The following is a 17,359-nucleotide window of genomic DNA, read 5'->3' as shown; positions in this document are numbered from 1 at the left end:
GTAACGAAATCTCATAACTGCAATCTAGTTCTTATCTGAAATTGTCAACAATTTTGTGTATCTGGATAAAAAACGTTCCGTACTTTATTTCAGATAAAGGACTTTTACAAGTGACGCAGGCTCATTTTAATGGCACACAAAACAATCACTGCCCCATTACAACATATTTACAGTTAAACTTTTAAGAACTGTTGTTGAATTTAAATTGAGGTGCAATTTTTATTTAAAGGGGAAGTCAACCCCGAAAATGTATTTCCAGTAATATGTTTTATGCGCTTCCACTGGTCTAAACATGGCATTCTGATTAATAACCATGGCTCGCCTGTCCTCTGTCTTGTTATCTGAGCAATTGTGATGTCATTTTCAGTCAACAGCAAGGGGCAAAAAGCAGGTGGATTTTCCTGCTTAACTCCACAAACACAATATTAGTCAGGCTCTCGAGATATCCAGAAACTGCCATAATTAAAATTGCCATTTATTGTTATCCATGGGCCATAATTACAAAGGCATGCGCTTGTTGACAGAGTTTCAGTACTTGCCCAAGTCACCAATATGAATCCAAAAATGACAAGGTTACATGCAGAATAAACCACATATTTTTTCACCCACTTTGCCCTCTCATTAAGATGAGTCATCGACATTCATTTATCCAACAGTTTTCTTCAGAGACACCATACAAAGACAAAACAAACATTTGTTTATACATGCCCCTGCCCTTCCAGAGTACCTTCAACCCCAGCAAACAAAAGAACATGTAGTGTGCTATTCTTAATGTTGTTTTCACACATAAGCAAAAAGAAAAGGGACTGCTGACATGCATCTGAGCTGACTGAGACGTACAAATAAAATACAGGGTGACACAGCATGCCATACAAAGACTAGTAGACCCCCCCACCCCATCTCCCGATCACCCTTACATCCCCGCATCCGCCTCCCGGCTGCTGGCCTCCCGTAGTGGTTGGATGTAGTTGAGAGATGAGGGGCGTCACTCGTGGCAGCACGTTTTGCAGCTAAAGCTCAACAAGTCGTTACTCGTCTTGTTCGACAACCTTTGTCTCCGTCATGTACTTGTCAATCAGGTGGAGGGGCACGCCGCGTTGCATGAGTTCGTAGAAGGTGAACCCTCCTACGGTAGGTGGGGTTGGGGACAAGAGGGGACACTCGTGAGCAAGTCGGCAGGGACAGACGAAAGCGGTTTTAGCATAAGGACGGTGTCGTTTGTCCCATTTCATTTCTGCTTTGTATTCGTGTATCGCAAGCCCAAAAAGTTTGTCCCCAAAACTCCAACTCAGCTCAGACTTAAGCTCACTGACCAGCGTTTGCCAGAAATGCTTTTAAAGTGCCACAAAGTCACAGCTTCACAGTAATAATATTCGTTCTCCAATGAGGATCAAGAATATCTGCCTGTGAGGCTTTTGATATTAACTGTCTGCAGCTCTTGCTCCACTGCTTTTGATGAAATATCTGTTGGTCAGAGTTCTCTTGATGATGGCTCTTGAAACACCCCATAGTTGGGTGAGAGGTTGATTAGTTTTCCTTAAATTTTTCAAAATGTTTTATGCTGTGTTTAACTTCCTTTTATGCTTGTGTGACAGAAGAGGAGACGACGCAACAGCAGAAACAGCAGGAACATCTACACTGCAAGATTCCCTTAAGGGTAAGTTATTCAAGAATTACTTTTTAAAAAATATATTTATTTTAATTGGGCTGTTTTAGAACAGTTTCAACCATTTCAAACAAAGTGGAACTGAACTGGGACACAAGCTGAGCTTTCGCACATACGGCCACTATGCCAAAAACAATGTCATCCAGCACAGAAAAGGCCCGAACAAAATCTTCTGTTTAGCACAAAAGAGTAACTGTCTTGTTTATTTTGGGTGCTCTCAAAATTCAGCTGATGGCAAACCCTTTCTCAGAAAGGGAGGGAATAAAAAAAAAAAAGGGTTGTCAACCGTTGTTTGTACAGTTTGTCAAGCAATTTACTCACCTCATGTCGTCTGCACACAACACTCAAGAGTCACAATATGGCAACCAGTGAGAAATACAAAATAGACTTGCGAAGGAGTCCAGCTATGAGGCTTCATGCAAATCCCGTTACATTAAAATGGCCGATGTTCTTTCCAGGCACTTCCTGCGAGGGCAATGGCAGCCACATTCCCAACCAGCAATTCAAATTTAGGAAGCAGGCTGACGGCGGGTTGCATAATGAATGACATAAGCTTCATATGCCGGATCCATATGAAAGCTTACCTTTTGTGAGAACAAACAATTCATAATTCTTGAGTTTGGACTGAGGGGGAAAGAGAAGAGAATATGGGTTAGCAAAAATGTTTACATGGTGTTATATGTGTGCACCAGGGGGTGTACCAATAAGTGATTATGGGGCTCTTTTTATATGAGGAGTTAACGAGTGAAAAAAGGCATCGTTGTGGATAAAAATGCCGTCAAGTCACAGAAGTGAGGATGGAACTTTTTATCAGGTTAAAATAGACACATGAAATGAAATTTAATTGTGTACGCTACCTTCTGGTGTCATTAGCGCAGCCTTACCGTCATAACATTAGCTCTTTAAAAATGGCAATGTAGGCAAATCATGTTAAAAAATAAAAAATCTCTCGCTCTGATACATAATGAGATTAGCTTGCGGTTAACCGTGTACTTACTGTTTATGTAAAGGTAGCGTTGCAAAGAAGCGATTGTTGCCAACCAATGAAAGCATGTTGTATCTCTGATTGTTTTTTTTTTTTTGGAATCCATTTTGGATCAAAAGAAAAACAACACATGGTAGAGATATAAATATGCTTTTCATTGGACAAGTTGCTCGATTGCCTTGGGGACTCATTTATGCTCGTACCAACAAGCATATGCAGTCACTACCCTTTTGGTTCTGCGACACCATTGCATATGTTGAGCCGCAGGGCACTGCTCTGGACGTTCCGTTTCCCCACACATGAAGTCGAAACATTGCAAAGGTAATATATCAATAAATCATGTGTTTGTTAGGTCAAAGCTAATTTGCGTCCATTCACAACACTGCCCCCACACAGTTACCGGTGTTACTGCAAACTGGTACGTACGTAGTGTATGTGTCTGTCTAACGTGGCGAATAAATGAACCTGTGAAATATTTAGTCCATCAAAAGGCTTTCACGATAACTGGTTGGAATATCTTCTTGGATATATGGGGACATGTGCCTCAATAAACACTTTTTCATCGATGCACAGCTGCTGTGGCAACAAAAAAACGACAGATACTTACGTGTTTTTACACGCCAGACCTCTGGATTTTCCACAAAATTGGAAACACTGTGACCTACTTTGACTTGGCCTCCAAGGGCTCTTTTTCGATCATTGGCTCGTTTTATAAATGATTATTTCAATTCAAAGAGAACAATTAGAGCCTTTGGAAACCACGGGGAGTCCACTCTGCGTCCACCCTTACCTTTGACCTCCAGTTTACATTCCACCTGGGCTTCCCCCAAGTCGTTGATGGCCCTGCAGGTGTACATTCCCCCATCGTAAGGGCTGGGTTTTCTAATCTCCAGCGTGCACACACCCTGGTTGCTAAACATGCGGTAGCGAGGGTCATCGCCAATGATGATCTTGTTCTTCATCCAGGTCACTTTGGGCTGCGGCAAACACAACCACGACGTTAGGGTTACCGGAGTCATTTTGTGGGCTCCCCCTTGCCCAATTCCTACCTTGGGGTGGGCACGGACGCTACAGTTGAGAGTGGTGTTGTAGCCAGCAATGCCAAACGTGTTGATGAGCGGCTGCGTGAACTTGGGCGCCTCGTTGAAGTCGTGGTCATTGAACTCGAAGATTTTCATCTTCATGTCTGCGGTTGCAAGAGTAAAGGAATGGGGTCGTGTATGATACTGAGTGGTATCAGGTGGGCAATTGCCTATGTGATGAGGGATAGACAATGATCCTTTGTAGAAAAAAAAAAAACTGTCACTCCTACCTTCTTTGACGATGAGGGCGCTTTTCCTGGTTTGGGTGGCCGACTCGCTAAGTCCACACATGTTCTCAGAATAGACCCTGAAGTAGTACTCGTTGCCAACCACGAGCTCGGTGATGGCGATGGAGGTGCGATGATAGTGCTCAATGCATGTGTACCATTCCTACATTCAGCACATGAAAATGTGTAAACGTGATGAACAAACGATGCAGATTTCTTCCAATTCATCGTTTACCATTGTCTTCTTGTCTGCCTTTTGAATGGTGTAGCCAGTTATTGCAGCATTGCCATTATCTCTGGGGGCGGTCCAGGACAGCGATACGTTTTCTCCCCAGACATCTTCGATAGTCACAATCTGGGGCGGCCCAGGTAGATCTAACGTCATGGAAACGCATAAATGAGCCAAAGGTTTGGCGGTGAAAATGTTCTTTCCGTGCTTCGTTTCCTTACCTATGATCTGGATGTCGATCTCAGCTGAGTCCACGTGGTTTTCCACCTGCACCTTCATTTGATACTTCCCGGAGTGACTGCGTTCTGCTTTGCGGATGAAGATGATGCTGTCACAGTCCGTGTTCCGAATGCTGACGTGGGCAGGATCTATGGGTTGACCATCCTTGAGCCAAGAGACTTTTGGCCTCGGTTTGCCCTAGATGGACATCGTCACAGGGGTATGTGGAGAATTATGTTTCATAATGCTTAAAAAAAAAAAAAAAGGGACTGGACTTTGACAGCGCTTTACCATGAATGGCACCACAAGGTTGACTGTTTCCCCGACTCTTCGGGTGTAAGTCTGCTTCAGATGTCGTGGGACACGGATCTTGGGTGGTTCTGGAGAAGGACGATGATTACAAATTGCCTTTCAGAGGCAACTTTCATTGTTCTTTTTTGCTTTTGCGAGCATTTTTTCTTACCAATAACCTCCTTGACAAGAATTGCATGCTGAGTGGTCCGCGGAGCGCTGGCTCCCGCAGCATTGATGGCCTTGACTCGAATGAAGACTTTAGTATCAGGTTTCATGCCTGTGATCGTGTATCTAGTCTTGTCTATCAGTTCGGTGTTGGCTGGTACCCATTCATCAGCTGTCGATCAAGAAACATTGCATCTTTTCAACCTCAGCTTTTATCAAGGATAGCAGAGTGAGTCCCTGTTTGTGGGTGAGTGGGCTTTCTTACATCCTTCAAGGCAGTACTCCACTAAATACCCGTCGAGACCAGCAGCTCCAATGGTTTCTGGAGGACGCCACTTGATGGTCACTGACGTGTCAGTCACGTCATCCACCACCAGCATGGTGGGCTCACTGGTCACAGCTTGGAGGATGCAAATATCGCTCATCAGACTTGTGTGCTTGCGACGGCGTACACAAACAAGATCAACACACTCGCACATGAGCGAGGCGCCTCACTGTCTGCCAACCTCTGGTCTCTGTCCATTCTTTATTCGGAATCATTTCACTCCTACTGAACTCTCTCATGGACCTAATCTCCTAAACCTCTAATCCGCAGATGGTTTGGCAGTCATTCTAAAGACATTTTAATATCTTCCAAAGCTCCTGCGTGGCCAATGGAAATCTCAGTTAAATGCTTTGGACGGTGGTGAAACGGGAGGCAACAGCTGTGCGCCTGAGCTTCCAAGGACACATCGCACACTTCGATTCAACCTGAACTCTTGAGCAAAAAAAAACGACAACAGCCTCGTAAAACTCATCACATGCTGGTGATATGATTGTGTTCTAGTAAGGCGCTCTGTCGACAGTGCCAGTGAACAGCTGAACCATTGTCCCAGCGGACATTCAAGGGATCGTTTGTGTGACTCACCGAGTGGGGTAAAAGGTTTGGATGGTTCACTGGGCTTGGACACCCCGATGGCATTGACTGCAAATAGCCGCACTTCGTATGGCACACCTTCAATCATCTTCTTGGGCTCATATGTTGTCTCTTTGATCAGGTCAAAGTTTATTCTCATCCATCTCGAGCTCTGCTTCTTTTTTCTCTCAATGTAGTAGCCTGTGGAGGACAGCCAGACTCGGTTGTCTGTTGCAAAGTAAGTCTGCGAGGTGGGTATGATAGCATTTACCTAAAATTGGTGAACCCCCATCGTATTTGGGTGCCTCCCACGTCATAGTGCACCAATCACCTCCAATCACAGGGACCAAAGGAGCTTCTGGAGTATCAGGGATGTCTGCAGAAAGAGAAAGTAGTCTTAAGTTTGAGAGATTATTTCAAAACACGCAATACTTTTTTTTTCCTACTCTTACCTACAACCTTCAACTTGATGTGAGCTGAGGCCTCTCCAGCCTCATTTTGAAGGACTAATTTGTAGTTGCCCGTGTCTTCGCGCTCCGTGATGTCAATCGTCAGGCTCGTCTGGTCAACATACGTTTCAGCTCGGACACGATTGCCCGACTCCAGAATAACCTGAGACAGAGAAATGTGGGTGGCCGATGATTTCAAATGTCATAAAGTGCTATCTATCCAGGCCGCAGACAAAAAGTTAGATACTTACCCTTTCTCCTTTCATCCACACCACCTTGGGGGCTGGTTCTCCACTGATGGGGATCTCCAAGCGCAATTTGTTTCCAGCCACAACCGTCACAGTGTTGTCGACGAAGTTCAAACCTTCCAGGTGCACCTTTGGAGGGTCTGAAGAAAATTGTTTCTTTAATTCTTTAGTATTTTTTTTATTTATTTCTTTATTTATTTTTAGAGTGTGATCTGAAGTCGGTGAGCCTGGATGGAGCGTACCTATGACATGAACCTTGGCAGATAGACTCTGTGAGTACCCATCAGGTACAAAAGTGTAATCTCCAGAATCGTGAAGGGAGGTCGATTCAATAGAAAGTTCGTGAACTCTGCAAAAAAAAAAAACATCTTTATGAACATCCTTTTTTTTTTTTTTTACGTCTAACAATGAGGTCATACTTATGCTTGTGTGTGATGGTGATGCGGTCATTTTCCTGGATCAACTGTCCGTTCCTGTACCATCGGCCTGCGACGTTTCCTGGGGAGATCTCACAGCGCAGCTTCAGAGGCTTGCCCAGCATTACTTTTGTATCCTCCAGGTCTTGATGGATCTTCAGTGGTTTCACTGTGAAACAGAGTTCGGTTCATCTCACACCTGAGCAAAGCCGTTCTACGAAATCAGTAAGCGACAGAAGAATCTGTGTTGACATACAGTCAACCTTCACGCGAGCCTCTGATGAGCCTCCAGAGGCCATGATGGAGTAAGTCCCAGTATCTTCGAGGGACGCGTCGTCGATTACCAGGAAGTGTTTGGTTCCCTCGCACTTGACTCGATATCTGGATCGAACCCCTGTTGGAACCTCTACACCGTTTTTCATCCTGAGAGAAAGAGCCGCATTCAGCTGTGGTTCAGGAAAATGACGTTTCTATGGAGTTCTTCTTATGAACTACACCGTGATCTTACCATTTAACAGGGGCGCCTTCCTCTGTCACCTCACATTCCAGCTCGATCCGCTCATTCACTGTGGTTGCCACGGGCTCAAGACCTTTCACGATCTTTACTGGCAATTCTGCGGTCGAGAAATGGGGATAACGCTGAAGCGAAAACCCATGAAAGTCTACCAAAGTTCTTGATTCTTTTTTTTTTTTTTTTTTTCCTCTTACAGTAGTACCTTTGACAAAAAGCTCTGTGGAACACTTCTCGTCTCCTGCTGCCACAGAATACGCTGCGTCGTCATTCATACCACAGTTGTTGATGACCAAGATCCTTTGTGTGCCCTTGTGCTCAAATATGTACCTAAATGTGATCCATCCATTAGCTTGACTCAACAACGTACCCGCTCAACTTTCTTTCTTTGTAAAACTCAACACGTCTAAGGAGTTGTTCATCATGCATCACGCACATCGGATCGGACAAAAGCTAATTCTGCAACACTGAGCTGGACAGACGAATCGACTTACTTCCTTTGACTTAAGGTCAGCGGCGGAGCCAGAACAGGGCCAGAGCACGCCGAGTGTGCAAGAAGTGATTATGGCACATAGGAAGGAGCCACGACATGACAGACAGACATAGACAGAGAGACATCATGCCCGGGGGTGGTAGTCAACTAGAAGAACAACAGGAAGTCCCGGCGATGAAAACCAGAACACAGCAGTAGCCTCCCAAATGGCTTTAGCTTGGCGTGGCTTTGACATGACTTTTCTTTGCAAATCGAGGATCATATCGATTCTCTGCAACGCTCTGAAGGGAATTATCATCACTGCCTTGAAATGTTTTCCCGCGAGAACTCAAAACGCAAACAGTTGTCAAACCCTCCATATGCGCCTTCTTGCCAAAGCCAGGCTCAGTTAAAGACCTGTGTGGGAGGTACCGCCCTTTCCTGTACAGAGGCATACAAAAAGCAATTAAACACAACCGTACGTGTGCGATTATCACTCAAATGTCGCTCTGCAGTCATGGAAAGTCTTCAGAGCCACATTGAAGTCGAGAAGGAACCAATACGACAGCGGCCAGAGGAGGACGTATTCCCGCAAATGAATAGCATCATGTGCAATGCGCTTCATTTGCGTTTAGAGCTGACAACAGGAAGGATACACAATAGGTGACATGGTCACATACTTGGGACTGGGACGGATCTCTTGTCCATTTTTGTACCACTTCAGGTCGACCGTGGGATCAGTCAGATCAACAACCAGGCGGATCTTGCCTCCTTTATCCACCTGATACGCAGGCTCCAGTTTCTTGGCAAAGGCTGTAAAATGGCACATTTTTCATCGGCGTGGTTCTCTCTGGAATTCCGCTCGCAGAGTAACCGCTTTACCTTCGCTCTTTTTCTCCTCTTTGGGAATCTTCTTCATTCTGCGCAACAGGCCTCTCAGATCCGTGATACCATACATGAAGGCGATCTTCTCGTACTCATCCGGACGGGCGTTCTTCAGGATCTCCCACACGTCCACCTCGGGAGTGTCGTCCTGTGGTTTATACTCCCTGGGAAGGTGTTGGATAGCGTGTGAGGACCAGAGTCATAGGATAGTGTTTGTAACATGTCTTGAGGAATTGGAACTGTAACGCGAAATTCTGTACGGTACAATCCTCCCCTATTTCCTCAAAAAATGTTACATAAAGGGATGGGCTTCATGCAACGTCTTCCTGACTTTGCTTCTACCTTGGCGAGGATTAAAAAAAAAAAGGACATTCATCTCGCCATTGGAAATAGTCGCCTCGAGTAATTTTGGCCATCGGAATTCATAAAAATGGTCCATCGGACTGAACTAAAGTAGGTAATAGTTTTGTCAATCAGCTCATGCGGCCTTCCTTCTTGTCTGTGCTTACTTCAGATCATTCTTCTCATTCTCTTGTCTGTCTTTTTCCAAAGTTTTTTTTGTTTGCAACGAACATTGTTGAACTGGGTTTCCTTCTATCTGGCCCATTCCCTTTTTTAAAATTTTTTTTTATGCTCACTCCATTGATCCAGTCAGGGACGCGCGCGCATCATGTTAGACAGAATCTTGGGGTGGGTGTCGGATTACGTTTGTGAGATCCTGGTTAGTAATCTCATTGACCCGAGCATGAGTGGCGCTTGCGTTAGGAGAACATTCCATCACTTCCGTCTTTCGTGGACATTTTTCCAAATGTCTGAAAGTTAGCAATGTGAAAAGCAGCAGACAATGTTATTGCATTCGTGACTCTTTCCGTTTATTTTCAGGCAATTATGATGTGGAGAGCCAAAATAAACACGGGTGTGTTTGCCTTATATTTCCCACGTGAAATACAACGATAATGTAGCGATAACACTATTTTACTGCATCATTTGTCTGCGGCTCGCTAGTGCATCTTCAACAACGGGAAATGCGCCGAGACCATTTCCATCATTGCCGACTGCCAGCGGGAGCCGTCAGAATGCTGCTTTCAAATGAAGTGTTACCAAGCTACTGTACGCCAACACTCTTTGCTCGTCCAATTCGGGGAGCCCCCCAACCCTTTCATGCTGAGGACTGCAAGATTAGAGTACTCACCCGCAGTAAGGTCTAATGCTTTTAGTACCTATGGTTTTCGCTCTACTAACCTTTGATGTCTGAATGTGTAGGGGAGAAGAAGAGACAAGCCCAAAATAAATGTATCACTTATCTGGTCGTGTCTGTGTTTAGCATGAGCTTAAAGAGGCAACATTGCGGTTATTTTTGAGCAACCAAGAGAAGCGCGCTAGACATAGGCTCGCCATTCAATGGGTGGCATCATATGAATCATTTTTCAAAGAAAGCCAAAAGAAGCACATTGAAACCATGACCGCAAGGAAGGGCAACATCCACTCGGCGGCTGGGCATATGATTCTCACCTATGCTTAAGGAGAGCACTAAAGTCAAGCTCCCCTGCATCGTCTTGGCCTTCAGTGCTGTTGTTAACAGGGAGAGATTAATAAGGATTTCATGAAACAGTCTCAAGGAAACAATGCTGTGAACGAGCCAACACAAAGCCGACACTCAATCAACGTATTAGCTGTGAGCTAACAAATGATTGGTGCTTACACAAAACTCAGGCTTACGTCTTTGGTTTTGGGGGGAAAAAAAGGTGGCTTGTGTAAGTCTCTCATCCCCGGGCGACATTGCCGCAGCATGACGGCGTAATGACACCCAGGGTGCTTTGTATTGCCTTCCATACACATTGTTTGAGGGCGATTTTAATATATCAAAGTTGGCCTTTGATTGTGTCAAGGCGGTTGAGTTGGCGGTTGATCGCAATGACAGAACCGCTGTCAATCATTTCATGTCATCCTGGGTGCATTTACAAGATTGCACCTTTGTGTTGCATACTGAACACACACTCCCAAGTGGGCGTGTCTTCTTGCATTACCTCCTTTTGAAAGCCGATCGAATGTCGATACTTTGTGATCCCCCGGTTTCTGGAAGACAGCGGTAGACGTTCACAGTCACTCATTCCGTCGTCTATGTGTCTTGACGGGGGCACCCGCTTGGCGCTTGAACCGACCTTTCACTTCCAGGTCGAAGGAGCAGCTGTCGAACTTGTCCTTGTAGCTGACCTCACACCTGTAATTGCCCGCGTAGTTCTCCTTGGCCTTGATGATCTGCATCTCAAATGTGTGGATCTGTCCGAGGAGACGTGCATAGATAGCGTCAGAGAGCGACATGTCTTATCCGATGGACGCTCGGGGCAAAATTCTTACCTTGGTGTTGCGATCGAAGGTCTCTTTGAGCTGCAGGTGCTTCCCTGTCTTACTGGCCAAGTCCATCCATTTTCCCTTGAACCACTTGACGGTGGGTTTGCGCAGAAGGTCTTTTGCTTCTACTTTGGCGACAAAGGTGATGTCCCCACCTTTTCGCGTACAGCAAAAATGACAGACATTGTAGTGAATGCTATTTTTCCACGATGCCATTTCCCTTCCCAAACAGAAATTTGGTTCCTCTCCGAGACCCAAATTTGCTAAAGTGCATCGTGTCAACTGAGTCATTTCAAAACAAGCCGGGATCTATTGTGTCATCTTGACTCAATTCTCCGTCGACAATGCTTACCGACTGACACCATGCCGCTCACGGGTTTTTCAATTAGCAGGGTGGACAGCGGTGGCGTCTCGATGGGCTTTTCCAATTCCTCCGGGGGTTGGGATTCACCCAAAGACCACACTGGTGCACATTGAGGACAAACGCATACAGTTGCACATTTTAAAAAAGGAGGCAATAGTTCATAGTTCATTTCGGTCACCGTCGGTCTGAGCTCCGTTACAACCAACCAACTTTTGCACTGTGTAGTCTTACCACGCAGACCCACACACAGACAGGACGACCGACACACACTTGGACACATTTTATCACTTTTTCCACCACCGGCAGCAGCAGCAGCAGCAGCAGCAGTTTAAGCAACACTGAAAGCATGAAGTAGACGTGAGGGAACACAAAACTTACTTCAGATGATGTCCAACAAGGATGACTTAAATGAAAGCGACGCTATTCTCTCGATCCCCTAGTGTGTGTCACAATATCAATATTTTCTAGTGACTGTGTCTACCACTCAATTACCTGAATCTTTTCTCCCCATGGAGGTAACAGGGACGCTATCATCTAAATAAAGACAAAGAGAGGTTTACAGCATATTGGCGGGAATAGTACTGTAAAGTCCGCTGTCGTAAGCACACGCCAACACAAAAAACGCCAAGCGATTAGTTTTTTTTTTGGGGGGGGGTGGGGGGCTAGGATTTTATCTACTGTTTGAAGGGAAAGACTCAGAGGGCAAAATTGAAAGTGTAATCTTGAGTTAAAAGGTGGCTGTTAATTGGTTAGCAAGGAGACATCCCCACTTCTCTCTGTTGTTCTATCAAAAGTTTTCCAAACACATCAACAACATGTCTGCCGGCATGTTTCCTACGCGCTAATCTTTTGTGATTTAGTGATTTAGAGAAGGCGACCGCGTTGGTCGGAAAGGCTGTCATGGGACTGAACAGAGGCATCTTACTAGGCAGCTCAATTGAGAGTTTCTTGAGTGAATTGGCTTCCTCTGTGAAAAAAAGCACAGTCATCACGGAAAAGTATCAGGGTCGGCTCAAAAATAGAAGTTGGTTTTCAACTCATTCGCGATGCCCGCCATTGACAATTTGCTGTCCGATGCTCTTACATTGATTCCTCTCGGGTCCCCAATTTTCGGGAGATGAATTATATTCACAGTCTTCCAACACGACACACCGAGAGGAAGCCTCAATAAGTTGCATGGCATTTGGTTAAATTCTCTTCATTGCGACCGATAAGTATCCACAGTATACATACATGTGGAATACCCGTTTTGCATCCTTGTCTTTATTTGTCCAGTAAAGGCTGATGCTCGGGCGTCTCTCTCACACACGTACACGCACACACTTAACTGTTACTTCATGTATGTCCGAGCACGGACATACATCTCAGTGTTAAACATACCGCGTTCATCCCAAATGAAAGTCATGCTAACCGCGGACCTTATTTTTTTTTTTCAAAGTTATATCCGGCAGCTTATATCCTGACCGCTTGCGAACGCTATTGTGGCTCAGCCTCTTTTCTCCTTCTGTAATGTCGGCCGTCCTCATAAATAAGTGGGCATGGTTTTTTGGATACCAACCTGCAGGGATTGATGGGGGCGGACTAGTGGCTGTGACGCCGGCGTCATCTGCAATAAAGGTGTTTGTTGACATATATACCCACCTAGCAACATGGTGAAAATCCTTCAAAAGCAGGCAAGCTGGGGGACATTGAATGGACATGCACCCCTTGAGGACAAATCCCCCAAAATGCCAAAAAAGCCAAAAATGCGCGGTGGCGTGAGATCCCGAGTGGATCTTTATTGCGCTCATTTCTGCAAGCTCTCTCCAGAGACAACGTGGTGGTGTGCGTTCCAATCTGCAAGTGCCAAGCGGGTGCAATTGTTTCAACGATGTTGTGTGTGGCGGTAATCTAGAAAACGTAACCTAATTCAGGAAGCCAATAAAAAAAAGTGTCGCTCATTATATGAACGCATAGGAAAGTGCTTTTCCAATTCCACTTCCTACCAATTTGTTTTTCTTCTATTTAAAAAAAAGAAATCATTGTTTCTTGTGTAACATTCCATTTTTTTTTTTAATGTTGGGGCGTATCGATATAGTTGGCGTTTCACTTGTCAAATTGAACTGCTCAAACAAATGAAGATATTCCGCGATATTCTTATTTATTGAGACGCACCTCATGATACGTTGCCAACAAAAAACTACCCCCAGGAAACCATGTTGTTCCACAGCTTTGTCCAACCTTTCTCAGATTCCTATTCCCCGAAAACTCACCTTTTTTCTACGTATTGCAGCCGTAGCTCTTAGAGGGCTCTTTCCAGTTTTATCTTATCCTTCGTCTTGGGATTTTGACATACAGTATTTCAGCCCTACCCACAGCTTAGCGTGTAACATCGTACAAACGTCTTCACTGTGAAAAGCGTCAAGCCGCAGGACAGGTGCAAGGGAGAGCAGCACGCTAACAACCACAAAGCGCCACAATCATACCTCCTCCGCAAAGAAGCTGCAGGCCTCGCCGAGTGAATTTAAAAGTCAAAGGAAATACTTGTGAGGGCACACCCCAAACCAACACGGTGACGTGAGTTGTGGGGAGAGGGTGGAAGAATCGAGGACGGGGGCAGTCAAGGTTACCCACCTGGGGGTGGAGAGACCTCCAGGGAAATCGCAGGGAGGAGCGGGGCACCGTTACTTTCTGGTGCAACACTTTCTGAACATAATGTGACAAATAAAGCGGCGCATGGATTTGGATGAGCACAAAGCTTTTTTTTTTTCTTCCAAGCACGTGTCGTGTCTCTTGCACTCTCATGTACACTAAAGACACGACCGCACACAAAAATACACACATTCACGCATACTTGCAGGTCACACACATTGATACTTTGGGACAGAGCATTCTCACAAGACAAGCACCAACAATGTCATTTCCGTCTCGCAAATGTACATGTGTTGATTTGGATTAATGACATTCAAATGTTAGGTTTCGCCGACGACTGCAATAATTGACTAGTTTGCAAACGTTAGCACCGGTGATCATGAATTCATCTTTGCGTCACCCGTTTGAGCCGCTGCTGTCGTTATTCTGTAAAACGTCCCGGGGATATTTTTAGGGCGGCTTTCGGGGAACTTCTCCGAGCGTGAGCCTCAAGATGCTGCGGCTCCAAGGTCAAATCCCAGCGGCGGCAAAAAGCTCGCAGCTCGCCGCCCACCATCCCCCGACCCGCCCGCCCTCGCGTAGGGCGGCCCGGCGCGTCAGCTGAAACAACAGCGAGGGATCAGCTGGCGGGCGAGTGGAATGTCAGAGATGCTGACAGCTCGGTGGTCGTCACTGCGGGGCGCGCCGGCGCGTCCATATCGTCTCGAAGAATCAAACCTGTCTTAACGTTGATGAGCTCTGCTTTGGCAGATGTTGTCTGCTCATCTCTTGCATAGTCAGCAATGGCTGCACTTCATTTCCAAGGCATTCGAAGCCTTTGTATCGTAATGTACTTTTTTTTTTTTTTTTTGAGTGTCTGAGATCCGAGGTCAGTCGTGGCCAAATGGGTAGCCATGTGGTTGTTGGTTCCAAACCTGTTCCATCAAGCTTGGTGGCCCGATGGATTGCTAGTTCGAATATTGGCTCGGACCATTCTGTGTTGAGTTTGTTGTTCCCCAAGTGTTTGCTTGGGTTTTCTCCTCATACTCCCGACACTCTGTCAATTGCTTGTCTGTATGTGCCCTGTGCCCTTTCCCCAAAATCAGCTGGGAAGGTTCCAGCACACCCATGATCCTCAACAGGATGAGTCGTCGAAAATGGGTGGATGGAGGCGTCACTCTTAGTCCCTCAAAGATACCATCTACATCAGTGTCCCCCATAGGGTGAGTCATCCGAAGCTAGATGTGTTTGTTTACCCAACCGGAGACAAGTCTGAGTCTGTCTGATTGTCGTGGCAGGGTGTGAATTGACAAGCGGCGACCCGTCATTGGCTGCTCACCTTGCGGCTGTGCGGTTGCCGTCTCATCTAAAGGGAGAAAAGAAAGGAGGGATCCATTACAAGACACTCGGTAAGTAAATGATACGCAACACACTGACCTATTTTGTTAAGTGACTCCCGACAGTCTTAACTGATTAGGACCGAGGGCCTCTGTGACAAACCACATGTTCACATTTAGGTGTTCAATGTCTTGCGCAAAGACGCATCGTAAAACGCCAAATCCGTGGAAGGCGACCTGTTTTTCACCTCAGTACTCCGGTCAAGGTTTAGTGGAGAAGATAAACACCAGCAAACTGATAAGAAACATGAGATGGATGAAAATGAACATTGGGTGACCTTTGTCTGGCGTGGACGCAGTCACTAATTTGATCCGAAAACCTCACTGTTCTCCTTGAGAGCCCGGGATTTCACACGTCGGATGCTTGGCGACGGTCGGCTGCGCGCAACCAGTCCACGCAGTGATCTCAACTCTTGTCTCCAGCACATTTGCCGATAAAGTATCATCTTTGGAGAGCCACTTTCTCCGTCTCAGCTTCGGATATCCCTGAATTTCGTGACGATTCCCTGTCAGCATTCCAGCACCCAAAATTAGCCACAACGCTTGCTTCCAAACAATGTGTCGCTGGCCACTGCAGCGCGATCCAGCGGGGTCACATCATGCGGCCCGAAACGAGTTTCGCCCTCATGGCCGCAGGGATAATGAGGGTGCAGAAAGGTTTTGCTTTACCTCGGAGGGTCTCCCAGTTCAGCTGACAAGGTTGCACGTATTTTCAGCTGTTGCCTCTGCTGGCGCTTAGACAGAAAGAGGCTCACGGGGGCTCCAACTGTTGCCACTGTCATCGACCTTTAGTGTGTGAAATCAAACGTCTGTCCAAGCCCAGATCGATCCCGCCATTGCAATTGGATGAGGTTTTCTTTTCCCAATAAGTCATCTGACAACCTTTCATGATTTATAAAGGCCTTTTGTATAACATGAGATGGAGAAGAAAGCTCAGGGAGAGTGTTTCAAATCTGTGACAAGAATCTGGATCAAGTGGTGTCGCTGCCGCGGGCTTCTCCTCGAAGGAAACCCAAGACAAAGGAGCTTAAGATGAGGACAGTTGTGGAAAGTGTCTGGGCATCGGGTCAAAAGGGGTGGCTGCCCTTTGAGTGAGGTATAAAGTAGCTGTGGGGTTGTCAGATTTGGTGCCTGGCCAGTGTGTGTGTGTGTGTGTTTTTCAGTGGTGGTGGGGGCTTGGGGGCGGGGAGGAGGCTTGGGTGTCAGTGGAGGGAGATGGCAGGGAACAAGGGATGGGGATTAAAAGTGAGCTCATTCCAAACTATTCCAGGGACAAGAATCTCTGCCCCAAGAGTTACTCTGGCGACCCATCATCTCCTGTTCGGCATCCGAAGTAGGCGGTGGGGGGGGGGGTGTCTAAAACAACAGCTGCTCCGACCCATTTGAAGAACAATACTTTTCTGCACACATTTACAGTATCTCCTGTGGGATGTGCCGCTATTTATGGCTAATGCTTGTCACTGGCTGTCTCTGAGGGGATCGGGAGATGCACGCACCAAGAGAAACTGCACCACACACAAGGCAGACATCCTTGTACCCGATTCTCAATTGAGATCAACCCTGTCATATGGCATATTACACAATCCAAGACCGCCCAGTCGTAGGTTTGCGTTACAAACGGAAGCTTGTGCAAATGAGGCTAGTGACGATCCCTGCAAGGAGGAAGCAAAAATTGTGCTATTTCTGTGAAAAATTGATCAAATTGTAAAGTCTCAAACGAGGCTTCACTTCTGCAATCCGCTTTTAGTGCTACTTAGATGACCACCTGTCACTCCGCAAGGATCTGCACTAATATTTGGTTGCTGGGTGAGCTCATAACATCCTCTCATACTTTGGCACCATCGTTTGGATGGAAAATATTTATCAATCTATCATCTTGACGGGAAAAAAAAA

At 46.0% G+C, this 17,359-nt stretch overlaps 1 protein-coding gene across 5 annotated transcripts in view; it reads right to left on the bottom strand.

Moving 5' to 3' along the window:
* Positions 1-445: 445 nt before the first annotated feature.
* The window catches only part of mybpc1 (myosin binding protein C1), a 17,683-nt gene continuing 769 nt past the window's right edge, over positions 446-17,359 (bottom strand). The window contains exons 2-33 of one of the 5 annotated variants that reach the window (XM_019883011.1): positions 15,409-15,435; positions 14,073-14,144; positions 13,018-13,065; positions 12,385-12,426; positions 11,952-11,993; positions 11,448-11,558; positions 11,102-11,250; positions 10,906-11,023; positions 10,771-10,819; positions 10,256-10,312; positions 9,986-9,994; positions 8,741-8,907; positions 8,539-8,671; positions 7,881-7,889; positions 7,592-7,716; positions 7,384-7,489; positions 7,132-7,298; positions 6,879-7,044; positions 6,702-6,808; positions 6,463-6,599; positions 6,215-6,374; positions 6,034-6,138; positions 5,775-5,963; positions 5,133-5,267; positions 4,872-5,039; positions 4,700-4,788; positions 4,411-4,606; positions 4,196-4,335; positions 3,964-4,123; positions 3,701-3,837; positions 3,442-3,628; positions 446-1,126 (exon numbers count right to left, since the gene is read on the bottom strand). In XM_019883011.1, coding sequence (XP_019738570.1) covers positions 1,029-1,126; positions 3,442-3,628; positions 3,701-3,837; positions 3,964-4,123; positions 4,196-4,335; positions 4,411-4,606; positions 4,700-4,788; positions 4,872-5,039; positions 5,133-5,267; positions 5,775-5,963; positions 6,034-6,138; positions 6,215-6,374; positions 6,463-6,599; positions 6,702-6,808; positions 6,879-7,044; positions 7,132-7,298; positions 7,384-7,489; positions 7,592-7,716; positions 7,881-7,889; positions 8,539-8,671; positions 8,741-8,907; positions 9,986-9,994; positions 10,256-10,312; positions 10,771-10,819; positions 10,906-11,023; positions 11,102-11,250; positions 11,448-11,558; positions 11,952-11,993; positions 12,385-12,426; positions 13,018-13,065; positions 14,073-14,144; positions 15,409-15,435 — 3,605 coding nt within the window. In that variant the 3' untranslated portion in view covers positions 446-1,028. Of the gene's footprint in view, positions 1,127-2,256; positions 2,291-3,441; positions 3,629-3,700; positions 3,838-3,963; positions 4,124-4,195; positions 4,336-4,410; positions 4,607-4,699; positions 4,789-4,871; positions 5,040-5,132; positions 5,268-5,774; positions 5,964-6,033; positions 6,139-6,214; positions 6,375-6,462; positions 6,600-6,701; positions 6,809-6,878; positions 7,045-7,131; positions 7,299-7,383; positions 7,490-7,591; positions 7,717-7,880; positions 7,890-8,538; positions 8,672-8,740; positions 8,908-9,985; positions 9,995-10,255; positions 10,313-10,770; positions 10,820-10,905; positions 11,024-11,101; positions 11,251-11,447; positions 11,559-11,951; positions 11,994-12,384; positions 12,427-13,017; positions 13,066-14,072; positions 14,145-15,408; positions 15,436-17,359 lie in introns of those variants that run through there. The other 4 variants (XM_019883015.1, XM_019883014.1, XM_019883012.1 and 1 more) reach the window with 4 other exon arrangements.

Source organism: Hippocampus comes, unplaced genomic scaffold (genome assembly GCF_001891065.2).
Source record: "Hippocampus comes isolate QL1 unplaced genomic scaffold, H_comes_QL1_v1.1 scaffold53, whole genome shotgun sequence".
Taxonomy (NCBI): Eukaryota; Metazoa; Chordata; class Actinopteri; order Syngnathiformes; family Syngnathidae; genus Hippocampus; species Hippocampus comes.
Note: the sequence above shows the minus strand (reverse complement) of the source record. Positions and strands in the feature narration are given on the sequence as shown.